Here is a 21,425-nt window from a genome sequence, read left to right as displayed (position 1 = left end):
AAGTTATGCTTCTTTAAATCTACAACACGTGGTTCTATCAAACATGCTCATCGGTTCAATCCAAAAGTGTTGAATAGGATTAGGATCCTGAGTATTTTTAATATAAGTTGCAGCATTAGAAAGAGGGGTAAACTATATATTTAGTACATAAACTATCAGTTTTAGTCTTCTTTAATACCTGAACTTTTATTTCTCTTAAAACCATGCCTAATGTTTAGTTTTTGTTTCATTTTAGTATCCAGCCGTTAAAAACTTAATGGACAAGCTCACCAACCGCCACGTTTACACTCGTCGGCCGTCGTATCTGTCGACCGATAAATCCTTAACTTTTCATTCTCTTCTGGTCTACCGTTCGGATTGGTCGTTCTTCAACTGGTGCTATGCCATATCAGCCCATCCGTTAAGTTTTTAACGACGGAATACTAAAATAAAACAAAATCTATAAGTATGATTTAAAAAAATAAAAATTTAGATAGTAAAATGAATAAAAATTGATAATTTAGATACTAAAGGCGTAATTTACCGTAAAAAAGAGAGAGCTTTCGTACAGTCCCTAGAAGTAGCAAGAGCAGGTGAGAGCTATGGATAAATAGGTCAGATGGAAACACTGGGAATCTTTCATTGCTATCCATCCTTTCAAAAGTTCAATCAAACTACATATTTTATAAGAAAACACATATTCACAATGCCAGCCATTGATGCTAACCACACCCAATAGCAAAAGAACTCAAAACTTTTCAACATTCCACAACCACAACAATCCCATTGTCTTGAATCATAAATGTTTTAAATAAAGGAAACACTTTCAACGTGGTATCCAAAGGAAAGAAGAATATAATTAAAAATACAAGGAAGAAAATGAAAAAAAGTGGGATTGTGATTGTTGATTGGAATCTGAGTGGCTGTCCACAATCCAATAATGGTTAAAAGCTTTAACATTCGAAATTCGTCTTCCGTCACCAGCCAGCCATCTCTGGATTACTTTTACATCATAAGGGTAGTTGGCTACATTTTGGAATTTTCCTACATCATTTCTCTATGTACATGTGTAGGGAAAACCCCGGCTTTTGTTTCCTTTTCAACTCACCGGCACCAGCTATCTCGTAAATCGACGGGGTACACGAGGCGTCGGCATCACCGCATCACGACCTGTCTTTATCATTTCCAGGCGCTCTTTTATCGTTTTGTCAAACAATCGGTTCTCGGGATTTTCAGCATAGCAAACGTAGTAACAGCTCACACATGCATGCGGCAATGCCATGGCGATCCTCGTCTGTCAATGCCAATTTTATAATGCATTTGAGTTCAATCATGGAGTTGAGTCATATAACAAACAAACATGCAGATATATATATATATAATCCAGGTTGATCACACAATCACATTTTCTTCATTAAAAAAAATACTCACCATGAGGTATCCAACGAAGAAGGCAAGGAGGGAGATGGTGGCAGTAAAGGGTTCGTGGACCGTAGCAGTCCAAGCAGCCACAACAATAACACAAATTGAGCCACTGCAAACGCCTGTGAGGAAGCAAATCGCGCTGGTCATGTCGGAATCCACGATCGGTACCATTTCTTCCCTCTCGAATAGTGCCCAAGTATCTTGCGATGCCTTAACGAATCCTTTTCCATAGGCAGCTATCTGCAGTAACAGGGGAGAAAGAAGCATAATACACAGTTATCGCATGCTCAAAAATTTATCTTAACAATCCAAGCACATTATGATCAATTATGAAGGGAAATACCTGTACATATGCCCACCCATTTCCATATCTGAAGATGGACTGCATAACATTGAGACAGCAATGAGCACAAGAGAACATAAATTCATCTTCTCCTTCGAGCAAATTCAAGCCTCTGGCAACGATCCTCAAGGCTTCGATTGCCGGCACAAATAAAGAACCGAGACAAGCACTCCCGAGATTCCGGGTCAAGGCTCTCTGGAAGCAGAACTGAGTGTTGGACTGCATTCCTCTTAGATAATATAGAGCAATCACCCTGCTAACTGTCAAATTAACTACATTCCTCATCACTTCAGTTGTCCAAGCCAAGCTTAACACCAATGCAATTATGACCAGTGGTGGGTAGTAGAAATTCAAGGCTCCAACCACAGCCAAGATCCATAGGGACATCCACAAGAACCCAGACCCAAGCATCCAATATGCAGGTTGGTTTAAGTCGGGGAATTTGTCGACCGGTTCCAGTGCTTTGAGCAACACCTTGAAACAAAAACCGACTCGCTGAGAGACCCAACAAGCATACAAGCCATTACCGATGGCAAACGCAATGAAGCAGACTCCAACACCATCGGTGGAAGGCTTTTGGAAGCAGATCAGAAGGATCCCGGCAGATAAAGACATGAAGAAAGTGCACCAGAGGATGAAGTAAACCATGATCCGAGGCCATTCCCGCACAGCCTTTTGCCAAGCAAATGCGAGAGTGATGCTCAAAAGAGATGCTGCTTCAACTTGTGGCAATAAATATTTAAGAACCCTTTCCTCCTTCCGTTTCGCAGGGTTTGATGCATCGATTAGCCCTTGAATTCCCTTGAAGATAAGAAAACCCACTAGAGCAATAGCCGCAACCTTATGCACCAAGTATAATAATAGGCTTATTTTGTTGGTGAATCTTCTTGAATTCAGTGTTGTCACTGATTGCTGGCACAAGGGGAAGAAAATTCAAGTTAATCACTCACATTCTTTCTGCAGAAATTCTTACTACATAAGAGGAATTTTTCAGAACTTCCAAACATAACATAAATCCGATATAAAAAACAGCTGAAAATTCCAAAAAAAAAACAGAAGCTTGATAGAGCTCACTTGTGGAGTCGGTGTAGAACGAGGCTGAGAACGAGGAGGAGGAGGTGTCTGAAAGCGAGAAGACTGGGAAGGGGAAGGAGTAGCCACTCTTGTACCACCATTGATTACAATCCTTAGAGGGTTTGTCGGGTTCAATGTCTGCAACATTGACACATGAAAATGGTCTCTTTCTTCTTCATTCATCCCTAATCTATTTTCTTCAACAAAAGCTCCCACTTTTCCTTTCTCCAAATCCTCTTCCTCTCTCTCCTTCTCTTCCACCACCACTCCTCCTTTTCCATCTTCTTTCTCCTCTTCTCTTCTTTCTTCTTCACTCTCCCTTTCCACCACCACCTGCATCAAAAGAAAACTCCAAACTTCAAAATAAAATTAAGGAAAACTTGGGGGGAGGGGGTTTCAACAGTTTTACATGCTCAGCAGCACCCATGGAGGCTCTGATGACGTCAAATTCAGGAGACGGCGGAGTCGGAGAAGTATCCGGAAACGTGAAATGATTGTGTATGTGGTTGGATTTTTTTTGTTGGTATGATATACAGGTAATGTTTCTCTGGTAGGTTGGTGATGTAGTTTGACTGTTCTTTTTCTTTCTCTGCTGCCGCCTGAACGTTACTTTACTGCCATTACTGCCTTGTTGTTACTGCCACATGCTTCAATTTAGGCGTGCCCACTGTCCCTCTTGGCTCTCGTGTAATAACCGCCAACGCTCTCTTCTTAGAGCGTGGGTAGCACCCGATGACCGTTGTGGTTTTGTAATCCTACATTTTTATAATTATTCTCTGAAACTGAATATTAGAAAGTAACCGATATATATAGGGATACAATCTATTTATATATTTTTTTTAATTTTACGTAAATTTAAGATGATTAAATAAGTAAAAATAGATAGTTAAAATTAATGTTAATAAATAAAAATAAAAAATTAATTTTAATTATATATTTTCATCCGTTCAACAATCATAAATCTATATAAAACTAAAAAAAATTTACGTAATATAAATCTATATATATATATTTGGCAAAAGCAAATTGGTTTGGAGATCGAAAAGCAAGACGAAGGGTATTCATATATTTAGCTAATCATCACACCTTTATAAGGAGAAGGGGGAAAAACAATAGCATTAATAGTAATAGTAACAATGATAAGTGGCAAAAAAGTGGGTGATTTGAAATGAAACGGTATGTTGTCGTTGTTAAGTTCACACGCCGTGCAAGGAACAACCACCTCATACCATAGCTGAATCGGATAAGGGTCAAAGCAGGGATTCAAGGTTGGATAACGGTTTCATTTTTGAAAATTAAAAAAAAAATTTAGCACGAACCAAATTGTTTTAGTGGTTAAATGAATTGTTGTTATTCCTAGAGATTATGAGTTTGAATACCCGCGGCGGCTGCAAGGGTGATTGAGAGTTTATTGTTAAATGATTGAGAGTATTTAGAAGAAATATTGTTTCGTAATCACCTTTAGCTTTATACAAAAATAAATTTTGATATAATTTAAATATTTTACATTTTTCAATAATTTAAATTATATTTTTAAAAAATTATAATTTTTTATTCTTAATTTTTGAACATATGTTTAAAAAATTTATATGTTTACTATAAAATTATGTATATATAATGTATCTATCCTTAAATAAAACGATAACAACTTATTAATTCGTTGTACAATAAAAATGAAGTTAATTACATTATACGTCTTCAAATTATGATCATCTTTTTAAATTAGATCATAAACTTTTAAATATTTTAATTTCATCCTTAAATTATGATTATCATTCTAAATGTGTACTTAAACTTTTGAATATTTTATTTTCATCCACAAACTATATCCTTCATTCTAAATTAGTCCTCAAACTTTTTCAACATTTCAATTTCATCCCAGATTATATGTATATACTAATCGCATTTCATTTTAGTAAAATCGTTAGGCTAACTTATATTATTATATGTTTGAAAAATTTATGTTTAGGTTAAACTATGGTTAAAACTAATTACATATTTAGATGAATTTGGGGATAAAATTGAAAGATTAAAAGTTTAGGGGCTAATTTGGAATGAGGATCATAGTTTGAGGATGAAATTAGAATATTTAAAAGTTTAAAGACTAATTTAAAAATGAATATCATAGTTTGAGGATAAAATTAAAATATCTAAAAAAATAGACACCAATTTAAAATATAAATCGGTAGTTTGAGGATATACGCTGCAAACTCATAAAAATGTAAAAGAAATAAATGTTAATATTTATGCACGATGGTTGGGGGCCATCCATCCATCCATCACGAGGAGGTATGTTAACTCGCATTAAATTTAATATTCTGCAAAAGGAATCATAAAAGTAATTTGAAGGGGCAACTTATTGAATATTGAGCGGTATCAATTATTAAAGGATTTTTTTTTCAGATCTTGGTTTGAGCAATCGTTTAGAGAATATCGGTTGATCAAAAAATATTTTTCAGGATATATATATATTAATAATAAAAATATATTGTATAAGATAAACACTAATAAAATTTTAAGTTGAATATCATTGGTAAAATTAACAAATATAAAAAAAATAGATTTCAGGTGGGCACGTATCCACTTTAAATCGTACATATATCCGCCATTGCTATAGAATATATGTTGTTGATGTCTAAAAAAATTATGAATAAATATTATATAATCACTAAAATTATTTAAAAAATAATAATTTGAAGGGAAAAATTTGTTAAGGGAAAGAGACGGCTCCAATATAAAAACGTGAAGAATGAATACAAACTTTGTTTTAAGTTTTATGTTGGTTAGTATTTAAATTATGAAATTAATGAAATATTTCAAGTACATGGAGATGGAAGCATTCAAATTGGGAAGGTCCATGGCGTGCTCCAAACAGTCTGACATCGTTGGAGTTCGAGTCACAATTTTATAAGTTATAAAATAGATAAAACTAAAACTTTTAATAATTTCATTCTGTTTTCTTGTTCACGTAGATTCTTTTCCTAAATAATTTCATTATATACGCTTATTATTTTTTAAAATGTTTTTAAACTTTTTATAAAAGAACAAAATAGTTAACATTATTTTTTTATGAAACAATAGGTTTAATATAAAAATAAGTGTTCAAACTATATCATTTTGTATTTAGTTGTCTAAATTATTTTTATGTTAATTCAAGTATCTAACATTTCAAACGTTATCATTTTAAGTGTTTCAACCGTAACAGTCGTTAAAATTTATGTTAAGTGACACGTGTCATGTTTATAACAATTTTAAAAATATATTTAAAATAAAAAAAAACTCTAAAATATATAATTTTTAAAAATCCCAAAAAAAATTAAAATCATAATAAAATCTCAAAACTTTAAAATTATAATCTCTATATCCACGTCGGCCACCTCCGTTTATCGTTGTTTCTGTCAATGGGAGAGGGTTGGGGAGGTTGAGAGGTCGGGAGAGAGGGGAGGGACGGTGGGATGGAGGGGGTTGAGGGGACGGCAGGAGGGGGAGGGAGGAAGGTTGGGGGTACTGGGGGAAGGAGCGACAGGAGGGGACTGAAGAATTCTTAATAGTTTTTAAATAAAACAATTTGTTTTTAATTTTTTCAAATAAAATCTTTAAAATTATCAAAATACGACATGTGTCACTTAATGAAACTTTTTAACGGTCATTATGGTCGAGGTACTTAAAATGATACAATTTGTAACATTAAACACTTTGATTGACTGAAAAATAATTTAAGCACCTAAATGAGAAAAATAATATAGTTTAAACACTTATTTTTATATTAAGCCAAAATGATATCATTATTATTTTTCATCAATTAATTTATTTGACAAAAATAATAAAAATTTAAATGTTGAGAAGACAAAAAAAAAATTAAAGATTAGATTTAAAAATTTTTGAAGAATAAAACATCATCAGGCCTAAAAAATAAATATATAAATAAAATATATTTATTTCAAATTATTAATTATCTACACAAATTAAAAAGGGTAAACTACATAATAGTCACCGGATATTAAAGTTTTTATCTTTTATCCACTTGACTATCAAAACTCATGAAACGATCATTCGATTTATCTTCTTTTTTTTCTTCATTTTCTCTGTTGTCATTCTTTAAATTAGTAAAATATTATACCTAGTCCTCAAAATTTACACTACGTCGGTTTGGTACAAATTTTAAATTTTTGAACCTCAATATCTACGCATTACGTTAGTTTCATCTAAATTTCGAAAGATCATAGATATAATGTTTGAAACACAGTTCCAAAAAAAACTCATATTTTTTTGTCTTGAGTCGGATCTAGATAGTTTATTGGTTGTTACCAGATTACTTGAATTGAATTTATGCAGCAACGAAACTAGGAAGTAATTAGGAAGCCAATTTTTGCAGTGAAACTTGATCATACAAATACTTCAATTAATTGGCCTATAAGAATAAAGAAAAATCAAATACGTTCAGTGATCAATAATAAAAAAAATATTATTTTTTTTTAAAGATTTTAGATTCAAACAACTTATATATAAGCGTGTACGTATTCCTCAATAAAAAAACGTGTTTAACTGCCTATTTTCTTATAATAAAATTATTATAATAATTATATTATAAAAAATTCTTACATTTATATAAATCTGAACCATGGTAAGATTTAATAGGTATAAAATTTATTGGGAAAAAAATAACAATTTTATGTCTATATGGATTTGAACCAAGATTTTTTTTGTCTTTCAATCCAATTTTCTCCCTTCACAATGTTAAGATTTAAACCTTCGACTTTAATTAAAGAACCTAAAACCTTATCTTACTAGACCAACTAGCAATTCATAATATTTTATCTTTTTCTCTCTTGCGTTGTTTATCTCTAATTTCTTTTGTATATTTTTCACTGTCGATACCAACACAAGCCTTAGATTGGTCACCAACCGCTAGAGTTTTTTTTTCTTTTTTTTTCTTCTCTCTTTCCGCCACTCCCCCATAATCTAACTATGTTAATTTTTTGTTTAATTAATCTTCATATGAAAATAGTGAATAACTTTGTCTACTTCTATAGCATGTTCTTCGTATGTTCTTAAAGAAAGTTTTATTTTCTGGTGGTTGGATTTAATATCGTATCTTTAGATCTAGATGAAACTTATTTATTTATTATGTTGACCTATCATTACTTTTTACACTTTGGTTGGACATTGATAGAGGTTTAGAATCACCAAATATAGGCTGCGATTGAGTAGTGATAACGTCAATTTGTTAACAAGTAATCATTATTGTATGATTTTTTATATTAGTGTTGATGATATTTATCTTTTACGGCTGACAAATTATGCTTATTAGTATCTATAATTTGTTTAAGTTGTTTGGTTAGATTTCTAACTCTTTCCTTCTATGTTTCTTATTATTTTTATTTTTAAGTGATTAATTTGCATGAATTATGCGACCTTAGTTGTTAAACAGATATTTGTTATCCTTAGAGGTTTCATGTTCGAGTATGTCGTCTGTAAGGGTATTTGAGTGTTCATTGTCAAATGATTAATAATATTTATAACAAATATTACATTATAATCATCTTAAACTAATTAATAAAAAAATAACTAATTTATGCACTCAGATGATTTTTAAAAAATATATGACTTAAGTGATCAATATACTTTTATTTTTATAGACTCTTAACGTAATTTTAGAATATTTTTATTTTATTTAATAAAGACGATGATTATTATTAGTTCATTTTTTTCTAACTTTTTTTAATTTTCCAAACATTTTTAGTGAGAACAATGAAAACAAATTTTCTATTATTTTTATATGTTACATATATTTTCATTTATATTTTTTAAAATTAACTTTTATTTTTTAAAACAGCCAGTCTAATATTATATTTTCCTTTATTTTCTCTCTTCTCTTTACCTTTTCCTAATGTCTCTTTCACCATTTCTTCTCTCTTCCCCCCCTGTCCCTTTCCTTCTTGTCTCACACATTCTCTCCTTTTAGTAGTATTTTTCTTTATAACTTTTTAATATGTTTTTTTAAAAAAATTTTGAAATATTAAGAAATAGTATTTGTTCATTATATTTTTAATAATTAATAACATAGATTATACCTATTTGAATTCAAGATCTAAGAGAAAACAACATTCCCTTTGATTTTTGAATTTATTCAATGAGTTCAATTTTTTTAACAATAACAACTGAATTTTATTAAAAAAACGAATGAATGAATTAAAATTACAACTCACCCAAACTTAGAGAAAAAAATCACCAAAAAACTCATACATAAAATATAAAAATATTAAACACAAAGATACAAAAAAAAGAAACTTTCTATTAAAAATAACATTCAATATTAAAAAAACTTAATAACTTTTATAAAACTCATTATCTCCATCCAATGGAACGCTTTAAGGTTTCAACTTTTCTATAGAAGTTAATGTTATATGTTATAAATATAGATTATGGAGGTAAGAAAAGTTTGTCACGTGAGAGAAAATTGGTGCGTGCATCAAGTGATGTTGGATTTAGGGGATGTTGACAAGAGTGAATTAGGTCAAGATTGGATGACTTGGATCCACCTCAATTTGTCTTACGTGTCATCTCAATTATTACTATCTGTTCAGGGAAAAAGATAGAAAGGAGCTGAGGGCATCCTAATGGGGCCACAGGAAAGGGTACCCTGTGGCTGCTATTCCAGATCAAATAGGACAATATGGTCTATAGAAAACCTCAACTTTGCTTCTAATTTTTTATTGCCAAATATAAGCCTCCTATAAATTTACCTAAATATTCTTTAAAATAAAGACATTAAAAATATAAAAAAACATAAATTTATATCATAATCGAATTCATAATTATTTTAATGACATAATATGTTTACTTAGCACTAAAAATATACAGGTAAATTATACAAGTTGAACCTTATGTTTTGTATCCATTAACAAAAGTTTAAGTTAATAATTAAAAATATAGTATAAAAAAATTCACAATCTTCTTATTATTCTTCTTTATACGAGTGATCCCTTATGTTTTTATCCATTAACATAAGTCTTAGTTGGTAATTAAAATATAATATAAAAAAAATCACATTCTCCTTCTTCTTCGTCTTGATACGACTTATTGGGAGAGTGTTGCTCGAATGATTGCCGATGTATAGAAATCTAACAAGATTGTGGTCGAGAAATCGACTGTTGCTGTTAAAACAGCTGAGGAAGAGGATGCATTGCCTGCGACCCCCTCCTTATGTGATTTTACTGGCTTCTCTTTAAGTTCTTTGCATACCTTATCCAAAATTATCATGTACGATCACAAAAATATTGGTGTAATCCCTCATCCTTGTTATTGGCACTATGGAAATAACTGCATGTGTTCTTCACTAACTCCTTATCTGATTCAACGCCATTGCATGGTCAGGCTTAGCTGCAACTTTATCCCTGAAAAATGGCTTCAGTTTGACTTTAGAAGCATTGGCTTTATTCCCTAATCCTTCGCAGATGTAGCATTTGGTGTATGTTGTGGTCCATTTGGAACTTGGAGGCATTGATGGAGGTGGGTGGAAGAGGACCAACTCCAAGAGGTTTAGGTGACGGTGCAGGAGGATTAGCCTTGATCGGTGAAGAAGGTATACCTTATGGAAGAAGCAACAATCAATGAAGATAAACTTAGCCCATAGATTTGTTGCATAGTAGTTATTTATCTCTGGTCCAAAAACGACACGAATGTTTCACACTAGATTTGACTAGGAGTGTTTATGTCCGAGAACCCGTATTTTTTGGTACTCAAAATGTTAGTATCCGAGATTTTCAGGTACTAAAAACTTAGCCCATGTCTCGGCCTGTAAGAGTCGGGTACCTGCAAGTCTGGTAGTTGTACAATCTGGTTACCCACTAATTCGAGTAATATAAGTATCCGGTTTAAATTTAATAAAATTACTAGACAAATTCAAATTATGTTAAATAGAAATGCAGGGACTAAATCCATAAATTTAAGCATAGTACACACTGAAATCAGAATTGGACCAATAATTAATGAATGCTGTTTGAATTTCAAATCAACTGCAAACCGAGTAACTGTTCCTCTTGGTGCCCGAAATACACAATTGTTCTTCTGCAAATCGATTAGTTAAATTTGTAATGGAAAAGCTAAGCAACCGCTCTTTAGATTCCTGAAATGCGCAAACAGGGGTCCATTTGTTATCTTTGAAGTCATTATTCTTGGTGCCTCAAATATACAATTGTTCTTCTGCATTTTTTCTTCTTTCGAACGGCTTTTCAGGTAATTACAATTGGGGCTTGAGTGTTTTGTTGAAATAAAATAAAAAGGATCCGGATAATCGGATAGTCGGGCACCTGATTAAGTGAAATTTTATGATCTGGACTCGACCCATAAACACGTCAAAAATAATGGGTTGGGTACCCGACCAGTAAATTTGGGTATTTTCCTTTAATATACCTGATAATTTTCAACCTGGTCAACGACCTCTTATATTACGGGCTCATAAATTTTAATATGATAAATTTTTAAATTTTTAAATAACAGACATCTCTCATCCTCTTGATTTCGGTTATGGATGGATGGATAAGATAGCCCAAAACAAACAGCACTGAAAAGGAAGCTCTAACTTACAGACACAGCACGAACTCGAAACAATGGCTACTTGCACCACACCTTCATCCTCGCTCATGGTAACGCACGCCGCCTCCACCGTACATCCCCAAGACCTCACCCTTTCGGTTCTATCCTTCAAGTCCAACAAGCCCTCCTTTTCTCTCAAGACTTCTTCCATAGACAGAAAACCCGGCATAGGATGGGCTAATCTGTGTGCCCGGAGAGGCTCCAATCATTTCGTTGTGGCTGCCGTGGCTACGGAGGCCGAGGTGACTGAGGCTGCGGAGGAAGAGGACGGAGCGGCTGACGGTGGCTCTGCTACCGCTACTATTACTGCCCCATTGAAACCCAAGAAAGGAAAGGCGGCGTTGCCTCTTAAGAGAGACAGAGTATGTGGATGTTAAAGTTTTAACTGTTCTGGTTTTGTTTATTTTGTTTTTGTTTTATGTTGGTTCATTTCATGTCTGGATTTTTTTGCTTAGCTTAGAGAAAGCAGTGTTTGTTGTGTTGAATGAAAGTTTTGGCTTTTGAGGGTTAGGTTTAACCTACGTTGGAAAAATTAGTAAAAAAAAAAAAAAAATTAACAATTTTGGATCGGTTAAATGATTATGGTGTATTGTTTACTTAGGTTCAGTAATTTAATTCAATTCCCTTTTCCTGCACAAACTGCAGACGAGATCCAAGAGATTCTTGGAAATTCAAAAATTAAGGGAAAACAAAAGGGAACATGATCTAAAGACATCAATATCTTTGCTAAAGGAAATGTCAAGTACAAAGTTTGTAGAGACAGCTGAAGCCCATTTCCGCCTTAACATTGATCCCAAGTACAATGATCAACAGCTGCGAGCAACCGTAAGTTTCCCGTGCTTTGCATGATGATCTCATCGACTCATGGTAGCCATGATCTCATTACTCTAATATCATACTTTGCTTTTGAACCTTCTTCATCTTACAGGTGAATTTGCCTAAGGGAACAGGACAAAAGGTTAAGGTTGCCGTTCTTACTCAAGGTAGTTGCTTCCCTTTGATGCATGCTAATCTTCTTATCGTAACTTGTTTTTGTTTTCATCTGTATTGGAACTTGTTTTTATTTCTAGATATTCTTGCATATAATTTAGAGGATAAAGGTGTTGGGTTATTTTGGACCAAATTGAACAAAACCGAAATCTGAACTAAAACTTGAGGCGTATAGGACACTTTCCTGATGGATACTTTATTGTAGAATGTATGTATCTTAGGATTTAACCAGCTCATCTATTTGAAGAACAGGGGTGGGAACAACAAAGAACTCTAAGAAAAATACGCAGTAGAATGGAAGAGCTAATGAGAGGAGATATGCGTATTTTGGTGTATAAAACAATGTTATCAAGCTTGGTATCTATGGGCTTGTAGTCAAAACTTGGCTAGAAAAATAAGAGATAATGAGTGGAGATATACATTTTTAGTGTAGGCTTGGTATTTATAGGCTTGGGAGCGAATGTTGTTGTTAGGCTTTGTTTTTATAGGTTTGTGAGCAAAGATTGGGCTAGAAAAATAAGAGAGAATGAGAACAGTCGTGCGCTTTTTGGTGTATAGAACAATGTTGCCAGACTTGTTATTTATAGGCTTGTGAGCGTAGGTTGGTAGAGTAAAATGAGATAAGCCAAAGGCTGAAAAAGTTGGGCTGGAAAAATAAGATAATGAAAGGAGATATGCGTTTTTGGTGTGTAAAACAATGTTGTCAAGCTTGGTATGTATGGGCGGTTAGGCGTGTGAGCAAAGGTTGGTTGAGAAAAATTAGGTAAGTCAAAGGCTAACAATAGGTAGACTTGAGAAATAAAAAAGATCAAGCTCTGTGATGTGCACTTAGGGGTGTGCTTGGTAATCTTACATTGAGGAATTATATTCCTTTGTTTGGTTAGAGAAGATTACATTGAGGAAATATAACCACATAACTAAAATGTGTTTTTAGTTAATCTTAACACTCCACCAAATAATAAAATCTTACATTTCTGCTAAATGAGCCAAACATGGTAATTTAACATTCCTAATAACGTGTCAAGTAATCTTACATTATGTGAACCAAACATTTCCTTAGTGAACTTTGTCTCATCTAGATTTGAAATCCAGTTAGCATCATTTTATCAGCTTCATATTATCCACAAAATAGAGTACCATAATTCATAATACCTTTCAAAAATCTTATTGATACAACTGTAACAGTGTAATGCTCATGATTTGTGTTGTGTGTATAATTGTTCAATTTACATACACCATATGTCATGTGTCTTGTGGAAAAAAAAACTAAATGCATCAGACTTACAATAATCTATGCATTCTCAGATTGAGCTACAATATCACATCTATTTTTATTCGAGTGTTAATATCATAAGGAGTATTCATAGGTTTTGACATCAAACAATAAAATCTTACATTTCAACATCCAATATAACACTTCTCCCATATTTTTCACGTCAATTTGAGAAGAGAACTTTTTGTTTCAAGTACAATCTCATAATTGTACTAAAAATAGTTATATCAAATTCATACAAGCAAACTTTTCAACTGAGAAACCTATATGCAATATCATGTACAACATAACCAATGAAGATGTAATTAGGGGAATTTTGAACTCATATTTTCTTCCGTTAGGATTATAAAGCATAAATAGTTAAACACCCTTTCCACTAATATTGTAAGTAAGAAGATGATCTTTCCTTATATCCGTAGGGTGTCTTACTAGTTTATAAGAAATTCAATTTTCATGCAAGTAAAATAGTTCACTCATACTCACTAGTAATAGGTTTTGATCTTTGGATATTTTCAAAATCCAGATTTTAATCGTCACAGAACAACAGTTCTTGTGCGTACAAGCTCATCCTTTTCAACTGATTCTTTAAGTGTTTTGATTTGCTTACAATTGGGTATGTGTTTTTTGTTTTTTTGAAATATTCCAACAAAGAAACATAACTGAATGATGTTCAGTTCATGTAACAGATCGAGTTGGTTCTGAACTCTAAATATAGAATTATGTTAACTGCAGGTCATTATTCTAAACTAATGTACTTTAGGTGAGTGAGAGTAGTTAAAGATATCAAATGGAATAATATTTGGATAAAGCTTTTTTCCTGAGGCTTATCAACACACATCAATTGCTTTTATGTAATATCTTTGCAGGTGAAAAGTTCGATGAAGCAAAAAATGCTGGAGCAGATATTGTCGGTGGTGAGGACTTGATTGAACAAATAAAAGGAGGATTCATGGACTTTGACAAACTGATTGCTTCACCAGATATGATGGTTAAGGTGCTGCTTTTCTGCTCTTATTTCAATTAATGAGATATCATGGATTTGGCTTTGTTTGATGGTTATGACAATAATTTATCACTAGGGGTTTTATTTTAACGTCTTCCTACTTCTAAATTAGGTTGCAAGTCTTGGAAAGATTCTAGGACCACGTGGGCTGATGCCAAATCCGAAAGCTGGTACCGTTACACCAAATATACCTCAGGTATGATCTGATTGTTATGTTTGGATGATTTCTCATTTCTCATTTTAGTTTTAATGAATTCGCAACTGAATGATGCATGGTAGCTACTGATGGTGATTTGGATATAATGTATAGTGAATCGTTTTCTTTTTCAGGCTATCGAAGAATTCAAAAAGGGTAAAGTTGAATACAGGGCTGATAAAACTGGGATCGTTCACATACCTTTTGGCAAAGTAGACTTCTCTGAAGAAGACCTCCTTATCAACTTTCTTGCAGCAGTAGTATGTCAAACCCCATTCCTTTACGCTTCTCTTGCCTTCTTGCTCTCCGTTTCTTTCTTTTGAACGCAATTTGTTTCTAAACCAGAATTGAACTCTGATATTTATTTGGTTTTGTTAATTTGACAGAAATCGATTGAAACAAACAAACCAAAAGGTGCCAAAGGAGTATACTGGAAAAGTGCGCATATATGCACTTCGATGGGTCCTTCGATCAAGTTAAATATAAGGGAGATGCTTGATTACAAGCCTCCATCGAACATTTGAAGAATGGCGACTACTAACAGTTGATAATGTCTTTGACCCTTCAATCAGCTATGTGGGCATTCTATGCAGAACATGCAGTGCTCAATGGAATTGGCCGGGGGTGTTAGATAAAGATCGAATGTTTGAACCCTAGTGAAATTGTGTATGTGCATTAATGGATTAGCATTCTGTATACAGACTGGGACTTGTATCATCATATGACTAATAGCATCAATTTTATTTATTGCTATTTTCTCTCTCAGTCGAAGGTGTTTTGAGTAGAATCCTGGGTTTATTATCAGGGGTGATAAATAAGCAAAATTTACTTAGAAAACATGTGCATCTGAACTTGTAGGCTAATTACAGTAAAATTTACTGATAAAATATTCTCTCATTTTCTTCTCTGGGAATACTTTGTGTGTGATTACATGAGAAAGGGATTCTGGTTAAATAGATCTATCACAAGACTTTGGTCATCTTATGTGTACGGTGAAGGGTCCACAATTCAATGAGATGAAATAATGTTTGAGAAAGGATGAAGACAACAGTGTTGAACTGATAAATTCTACTTAGACAAAACAATAATCGTTGTTGAAAGCCACTAACGAAGTCAAGGTGTTTGTTGAATGCTTGTACGGATGGATGAAGTAATAGATGGTGAAAATATTAGTGATCGTGTGGAGGACATGGATGAAAATATCTGCAACTACCATTAATATCTCTAAAGTCTCATGTTCATCACCTTTGTCAAAACCCATCTTTGAGCTTGTACCAACAGGTTTCTCTGAAAATCATAGAGCTTTATCTCAGCTTCATAGACAAGGTGGTGCTGGTATAATAAAGATGGGTGACGATAGTTTTCAATTAATTACCATTGTTTTGGTTGATGGGTGTAAGTTTGGGTGGTGCTGGTATAATAATGATGGGTGACGATAGTTTTCAATTAATTACCATTGTTTTGGTTGATGGATGTAAGTTTGGGTGGTGCACAGGGAAAACACAACTGTCTTTTTTCTTTCAAGTACTGATGCTGGTGGAAAGCTTGAACGAGCTTATTTGACAATGTTTACTAAAGCCAATGAGTTTGTTGAAGGTGATGGAGCCATACGGGTTTAGACTACTGGTAATGAGAAAATGGACGACTCAAATTGCTAAGAGTTTGGGCGGCAATGATGCCACATTAAGCCTTGGAAACACTGATCTAAGAGTGTTGAGATTCAATGAAGTATTTAAACTAGCCATTGTTTGGAACTTTCAGCAAGTTTGGGACATATACGAGGATTTGAAGATCATATTATGGAGAGAACTTCGAGCACTCAAGGAGCTTCTTGGTCCAAGAACAAGAATTATCAAATATATCGGTGATGCCAAAGATTAAATGCACGCACTCATTATGGCGTTCTTGATTAGGATCTGTTTTCCATCAGACGGGGAACCTATATTGCAGGTTTTGACTGGAAGCAAAGTTGCTAACAATATGATTTTAGCATTTACTAATGTGGTTTTGGATTTTTTTGGTTTCCTTGCATTGAAGATAAACTTGCATGTCGTGGTAGGTTACACATTCTGGTTTCTTCTGTTAAAATTTTGTATATCGAGGAGATTCATTGATGATAGGAGATGGTAGCAAATTGTTGAACGTTGCTCGCGGGTTGGGTTGATCGTCGTTGTTTCAGATGTGCTCTAAGTATATTGATAAAAGTTGAGAGGAAGGGAACTTACCGAGCATCTGATGTCACATTGTCATGTTCTTCACACAGGTTTGTGCACTTTCATGGGGCAAGGCACCAAAATTGGGAATGAAATAAAAATCTCTAATTCTGTTGTTAGAGAAAGGTGCATATTGAATCAAATGTCACAGTAGAAGGCTCTTATATATGGAATGACGGTACACCATGAATATTATTCAAACTTGTCTCTGTTACGTACTAAATGCAACCTGGGTTTGTCTTGACCCAAAATAAAGGCAACTTTGTTCGACCGTTGCCTCGACTCTATTTATATATAAATAAATAATTTGCATTACACTTCAAAGAAGATATTACATCGGTTGCAATGTCTCGCATGGCTAGAATATAATATACAGCAAACAATCCTGAAAACAATGATCAATGGCAGCGTATATGCAATGTCACACAATGAAGTTTGTACCAATCAATCTGAGCTGATTCTGTAGTTTCTGGTTCATTGCTGCTGCACGCATCTTTGTTCTTATAAGATAATTGATATTTCAACCATGTGGCTCCCCATTGATTTGTAGCCTTCTAGCCCATCCACAACTTCAACACCCTATCCTTACCCCCAGAGGCAACTTTCTCACCATCTGGACTCCAATCAACGGCAAAAACCTGTCCGAATGAAGATGAAGATCAGTCACCAGTACATCAGCAAACCAGTATTGATGATTCTTTGGCTTTGCTATTGCTAGTAGCATCGAGAGCTTACCTCATCTGCATGGCCTGGAAGGTCTTGCTTCAACTTTTTTGTTCGAATATCCCAAACCTTGTAACAAGAATAGCAAGCTTGTTAAAAAACATTAGCATTCAACTAAAGAATCAGGACTTTTAGGGGAGTACCAAAGATTAGGGTTGGCAGCACTCGCCGGGGGGAATCTAAGGGAGAGTAAAGCAAGAAGGACAGATATGTAGCAGAGGCTGAACAAGAGAACGATAATGGTACTAACAATGAGGCCATGGCATAAGAATAACATTTAACTCAACTGAGTCAGAAAGTAGAAATAAAATCTAACTTCAATTTGGTTCATTTCTACACCACATCGAAAGTAGAGCATGTGAGTATGTTTATAAAAGAATGCCCAATGATTAATCTCAACAATTTCTCAGAATCTTCGAATACCAAAAAAGGGGGAAGAAGATAAAAAGTTCCTATTGACTTACCTTCAAGGTGGAGTCTTTGCTTCCACTTAAAAGAAGCCTACTATCTGCAGACCAACTGAAGGGCAAAATGCAAGATGATTATTAATCCTAAGAAATAACAGAAAAGAGACATGGAAATAAACTACAGAAACAGCTCAAACCTTATTTGATATACAGGCCCAACATGACCTCGGAATGCAGCAACAAATTCTCCGGTAGCTCCATTCCATAGCTTGACTGACTTATCAAACGATGCACTAGCCACCCATTGCCCATCAGGTGAGAAATAAACATGGTTTACAAGCTGCAAACAACCAACAAAACATGCAACAAACTTAATTTTAAGAATGAGGAAATCATACAGAGTTGCAGCAGTATACGTTGTACCTGTTGATGACCAGTCATGCGAACTTTGTGGTGTTTGCTTACAGCTGGTTCCCATAGGAACATGGTAAATCATCAGATCCCGATACCAATCTCTCAGGGGCATTGCCTTTCATTTTGTTGTACCTTTCTAGGGCAACCTAAATTATATAAGTAAATTTAATTACTTTTCTACAGAAGAGAGGGAGAGTAGGAAGCTTAAATATATCCATAGAAGAAATAATACTTGTTGTAAAGAGAGAGCAGCAGCAGCAGACTTAAAATGATGTGTTTGATTGATAGAAGAAATTATAACACTACCTTCTTCATTTCTTCTGGAGACGAATATTGTTTACCGTTATGATCAAAAGCTCCAGTGCGAAGAACATATTCTGTGCTCAGTGCAAGTGAGTTAACCCAATGCCCATGACCCTAAAACAAGTAGCACAAACAAATGAATGTCTATATTATAAAAATTCAGAGCATATACACTAAAAATGGATGCATAAACATGCAAAAGGGAAGTTTAATGTGTACACATGATGACAAAGAGATGTTCTAGAAAATGCAAGAAATCACCTTCAATTCACGAATCAGCTTCCCTTGTGAAGTTTCCCATACTTTGATAGTACAATCCTGGGATCTTCAGCCAGTTCGACAAAAGGAGATGATTAGTACTAAGCAGTTAGTTTAAAAACAGGCTGTTAATAGAAGATATGATGAGTACAAAGTGATTATTTCTATGTCATTTCTAAGGAAAACAGAGCTTCCACTTCCATGGAACAAAGTGATGATATGCCAATAAAAAATCTAATCACAATCAGAGAAACAAAACAAAATTGTACCCTGTATATATGACTCCATCTCCACCCCATTTCACACAAGTTACAGCAAGTGTGTGGCCACTGAGGCAAATAACACATTTCTTTAAGGAAATATCCCATATGCGGGCATCACCATCTTTGCTAGCACTTACAAAGCGACGGCATGGAGCATTTAGATGGACAGGTTCCCAAGAGATACCGGTGATCCATTTCTTGTGGCCCTATAACAGAATCCACGTATATGAAGAAGGCAATTGACTAAACAGAAAGTATACCATTGTTTTTTACCAATTGATGAGACAGTTTCAGTTTAAAGAGGTCAAGAAACTATGCTGAATTATTAAAAATAATTATTTAAGAATAAAGGCTTTACAGTCAGCCGGTTGCCGGTAGGCTTTCCTGTTTGCGGGTCCCAACATAGTAGTTCTCCAGACTTGCTTCCACTGACAAGATGTTTACCATCAGGTGACCATGCGATACAAAGAACCCAATTTTTGTGTCCTGTAAAAAAATCAGAAGACAAATGATTAACATAGAAAAAAGAAAAGCAATGGGTGCAAAGAATTACAATAACATGAATTAAATGTTACATGGCATCTCTTTTTTTCGCTCCATTTGTATGCTTAAATACTTGTATGTTGCTCAAACAGTTTTTCAGTCAAACTGATCAAGAAAACAGCAAGTGCAAGTATACAAATTTTCAAACCTGTGCACGTAAACATTGGAGTCTGAGTATTTAGGTCCCATAGTCGAACAGTGGTATCCCCTGAGCCACTTGCCAACTGTCGTCCATCAGGACTAAAGGCAACAGAAAGTACTGCTTCAGTATGACCTATTGTGACAAAACAACAACAAAGATTTAGGATAAACAATCCAATTGTGCTAAAGGGATGCCAGTAAACATTTTACACCTAATTGATCCATATAAAGAAAAAATATGAATATGTTAATATAAGTTTTATTACAATAAAATTAGTTGAGCGTGAACCTGAAAAAAATTAATTCCTTTAAAAAGTCTAATAATATCATCATATCAAGAGACCATGCAAGATGCAACAGGCAATTTGTTTCTTTCATGAAGAATAGCCAATGAAGTAATGATTTCAACATTAATGCAGTTAAGTTTTTGATAACAAAAATAAATCAATCCCATACCAGCAATTGTAGCTGAACACCGATTAATTGGACGAATCCTGAAAACTGCCTGAGGTTGATAAACTATGGATAGTGTTTTCTCCATGGAAACTGAAAATTTGTTGATCCAAATTAATCAGCCAATAATAGGTATAGCATATTGAGAAATGTAAAAGAGTCAAGTAATAAAAGTCGAACTGTCACATAATTCACTATCATCAGTTCCCCAACTGACCTTTATTTTTCTCCAAGTAATTTCCAAGTGGCACAAGAAGCTCTTGATTAGATATATAAAATGCATATGGTAGTTTCTCCTCCTGAAGGAACCCATATAGCAAAGTTTCTCAATTCTCACTTTTATCAGTTCTAAAAGCATTTTATTATCATGAAATACTAAATCACATTTGGAAGTAAAATGATCATAAAGGTTTTCAACAATTCAACCAAAAATAAGCAAGCAACTTGCACAAAACTCCAAATAAAAATTCATCTAAACCAAACGAAAAACAAAATGAAAAGTAACAAGTTGGAACAAGTAAGAAGAAAATATAATGCAATGAAACAGAAGTAGAAAAATAAAATGTTACATTTTTTAGAAGCGTATTGACGATCTGTTGAAGTTGAAGAGGACCGACGTTCTGGGGAAGGTACATGGTGCCTCCCAGAGTGGTCCCTTCCTGGTCTGTTAATAGGCACATCACGCTTTTCCCCGTCTCTGCTTCTTCTCTTTCAACCTCCATTTTCTCTTTGTGATAAAATTGGAGACTTCGGAAGTGGGTTATTTGGCTTTAATAGGTTTAGGGTTTTTGGTTGCTGCCGAATCGAAAATGGAGATTGGAAAATT

The 21,425-nt window shown here is 34.0% G+C and overlaps 2 protein-coding genes and 1 pseudogene across 4 annotated transcripts; 1 reads left to right on the top strand and 2 right to left on the bottom strand.

Annotated features, from left to right (window-relative positions):
- Positions 1 to 1,075: 1,075 nt before the first annotated feature.
- LOC120160943 (CTL-like protein DDB_G0274487) lies at positions 1,076 to 3,175 on the bottom strand. The gene is made up of 4 exons (XM_039171250.1): positions 2,822 to 3,175; positions 1,748 to 2,659; positions 1,411 to 1,644; positions 1,076 to 1,273 (listed from the first exon to the last, which is right to left on the bottom strand). Exons 1-4 carry the CDS (start codon positions 3,158 to 3,160, stop codon positions 1,097 to 1,099), a joined length of 1,662 nt encoding a protein of 553 aa, XP_039027181.1. The 5' UTR covers positions 3,161 to 3,175; the 3' UTR covers positions 1,076 to 1,096.
- Positions 3,176 to 11,332: 8,157 nt separating this feature from the next.
- Positions 11,333 to 15,668, top strand: LOC120160947 (50S ribosomal protein L1, chloroplastic-like). 3 transcript variants are annotated; one of them, XR_005519461.1, is made up of 8 exons: positions 11,434 to 11,781; positions 12,065 to 12,244; positions 12,348 to 12,402; positions 14,549 to 14,676; positions 14,798 to 14,881; positions 15,016 to 15,141; positions 15,268 to 15,525; positions 15,569 to 15,668. XR_005519461.1 is itself a non-coding variant. In XM_039171254.1 (7 exons), exons 1-7 carry the CDS (start codon positions 11,434 to 11,436, stop codon positions 15,403 to 15,405), a joined length of 1,059 nt encoding a protein of 352 aa, XP_039027185.1. In that variant the 5' UTR covers positions 11,333 to 11,433; the 3' UTR covers positions 15,406 to 15,409. The 3 variants fall into 3 exon arrangements, 2 of the variants coding, with proteins under 2 accessions (XP_039027185.1, XP_039027186.1); XM_039171254.1 differs by lacking the exon at positions 15,569 to 15,668 and having other exon boundaries at positions 11,333 to 11,781; positions 15,268 to 15,409; XM_039171255.1 differs by lacking the exons at positions 12,065 to 12,244; positions 15,569 to 15,668 and having other exon boundaries at positions 11,333 to 11,781; positions 15,268 to 15,409.
- Positions 15,669 to 17,387: 1,719 nt separating this feature from the next.
- LOC120160929 lies at positions 17,388 to 21,425 on the bottom strand (annotated as a pseudogene).

The sequence above is a fragment of the Hibiscus syriacus genome, unplaced genomic scaffold (assembly GCF_006381635.1).
Source record: "Hibiscus syriacus cultivar Baekdansim isolate YM2019G1 unplaced genomic scaffold, ASM638163v2 tig00111394_pilon, whole genome shotgun sequence".
NCBI classification, from domain to species: Eukaryota; Viridiplantae; Streptophyta; class Magnoliopsida; order Malvales; family Malvaceae; genus Hibiscus; species Hibiscus syriacus.
Note: the sequence above shows the minus strand (reverse complement) of the source record. Positions and strands in the feature narration are given on the sequence as shown.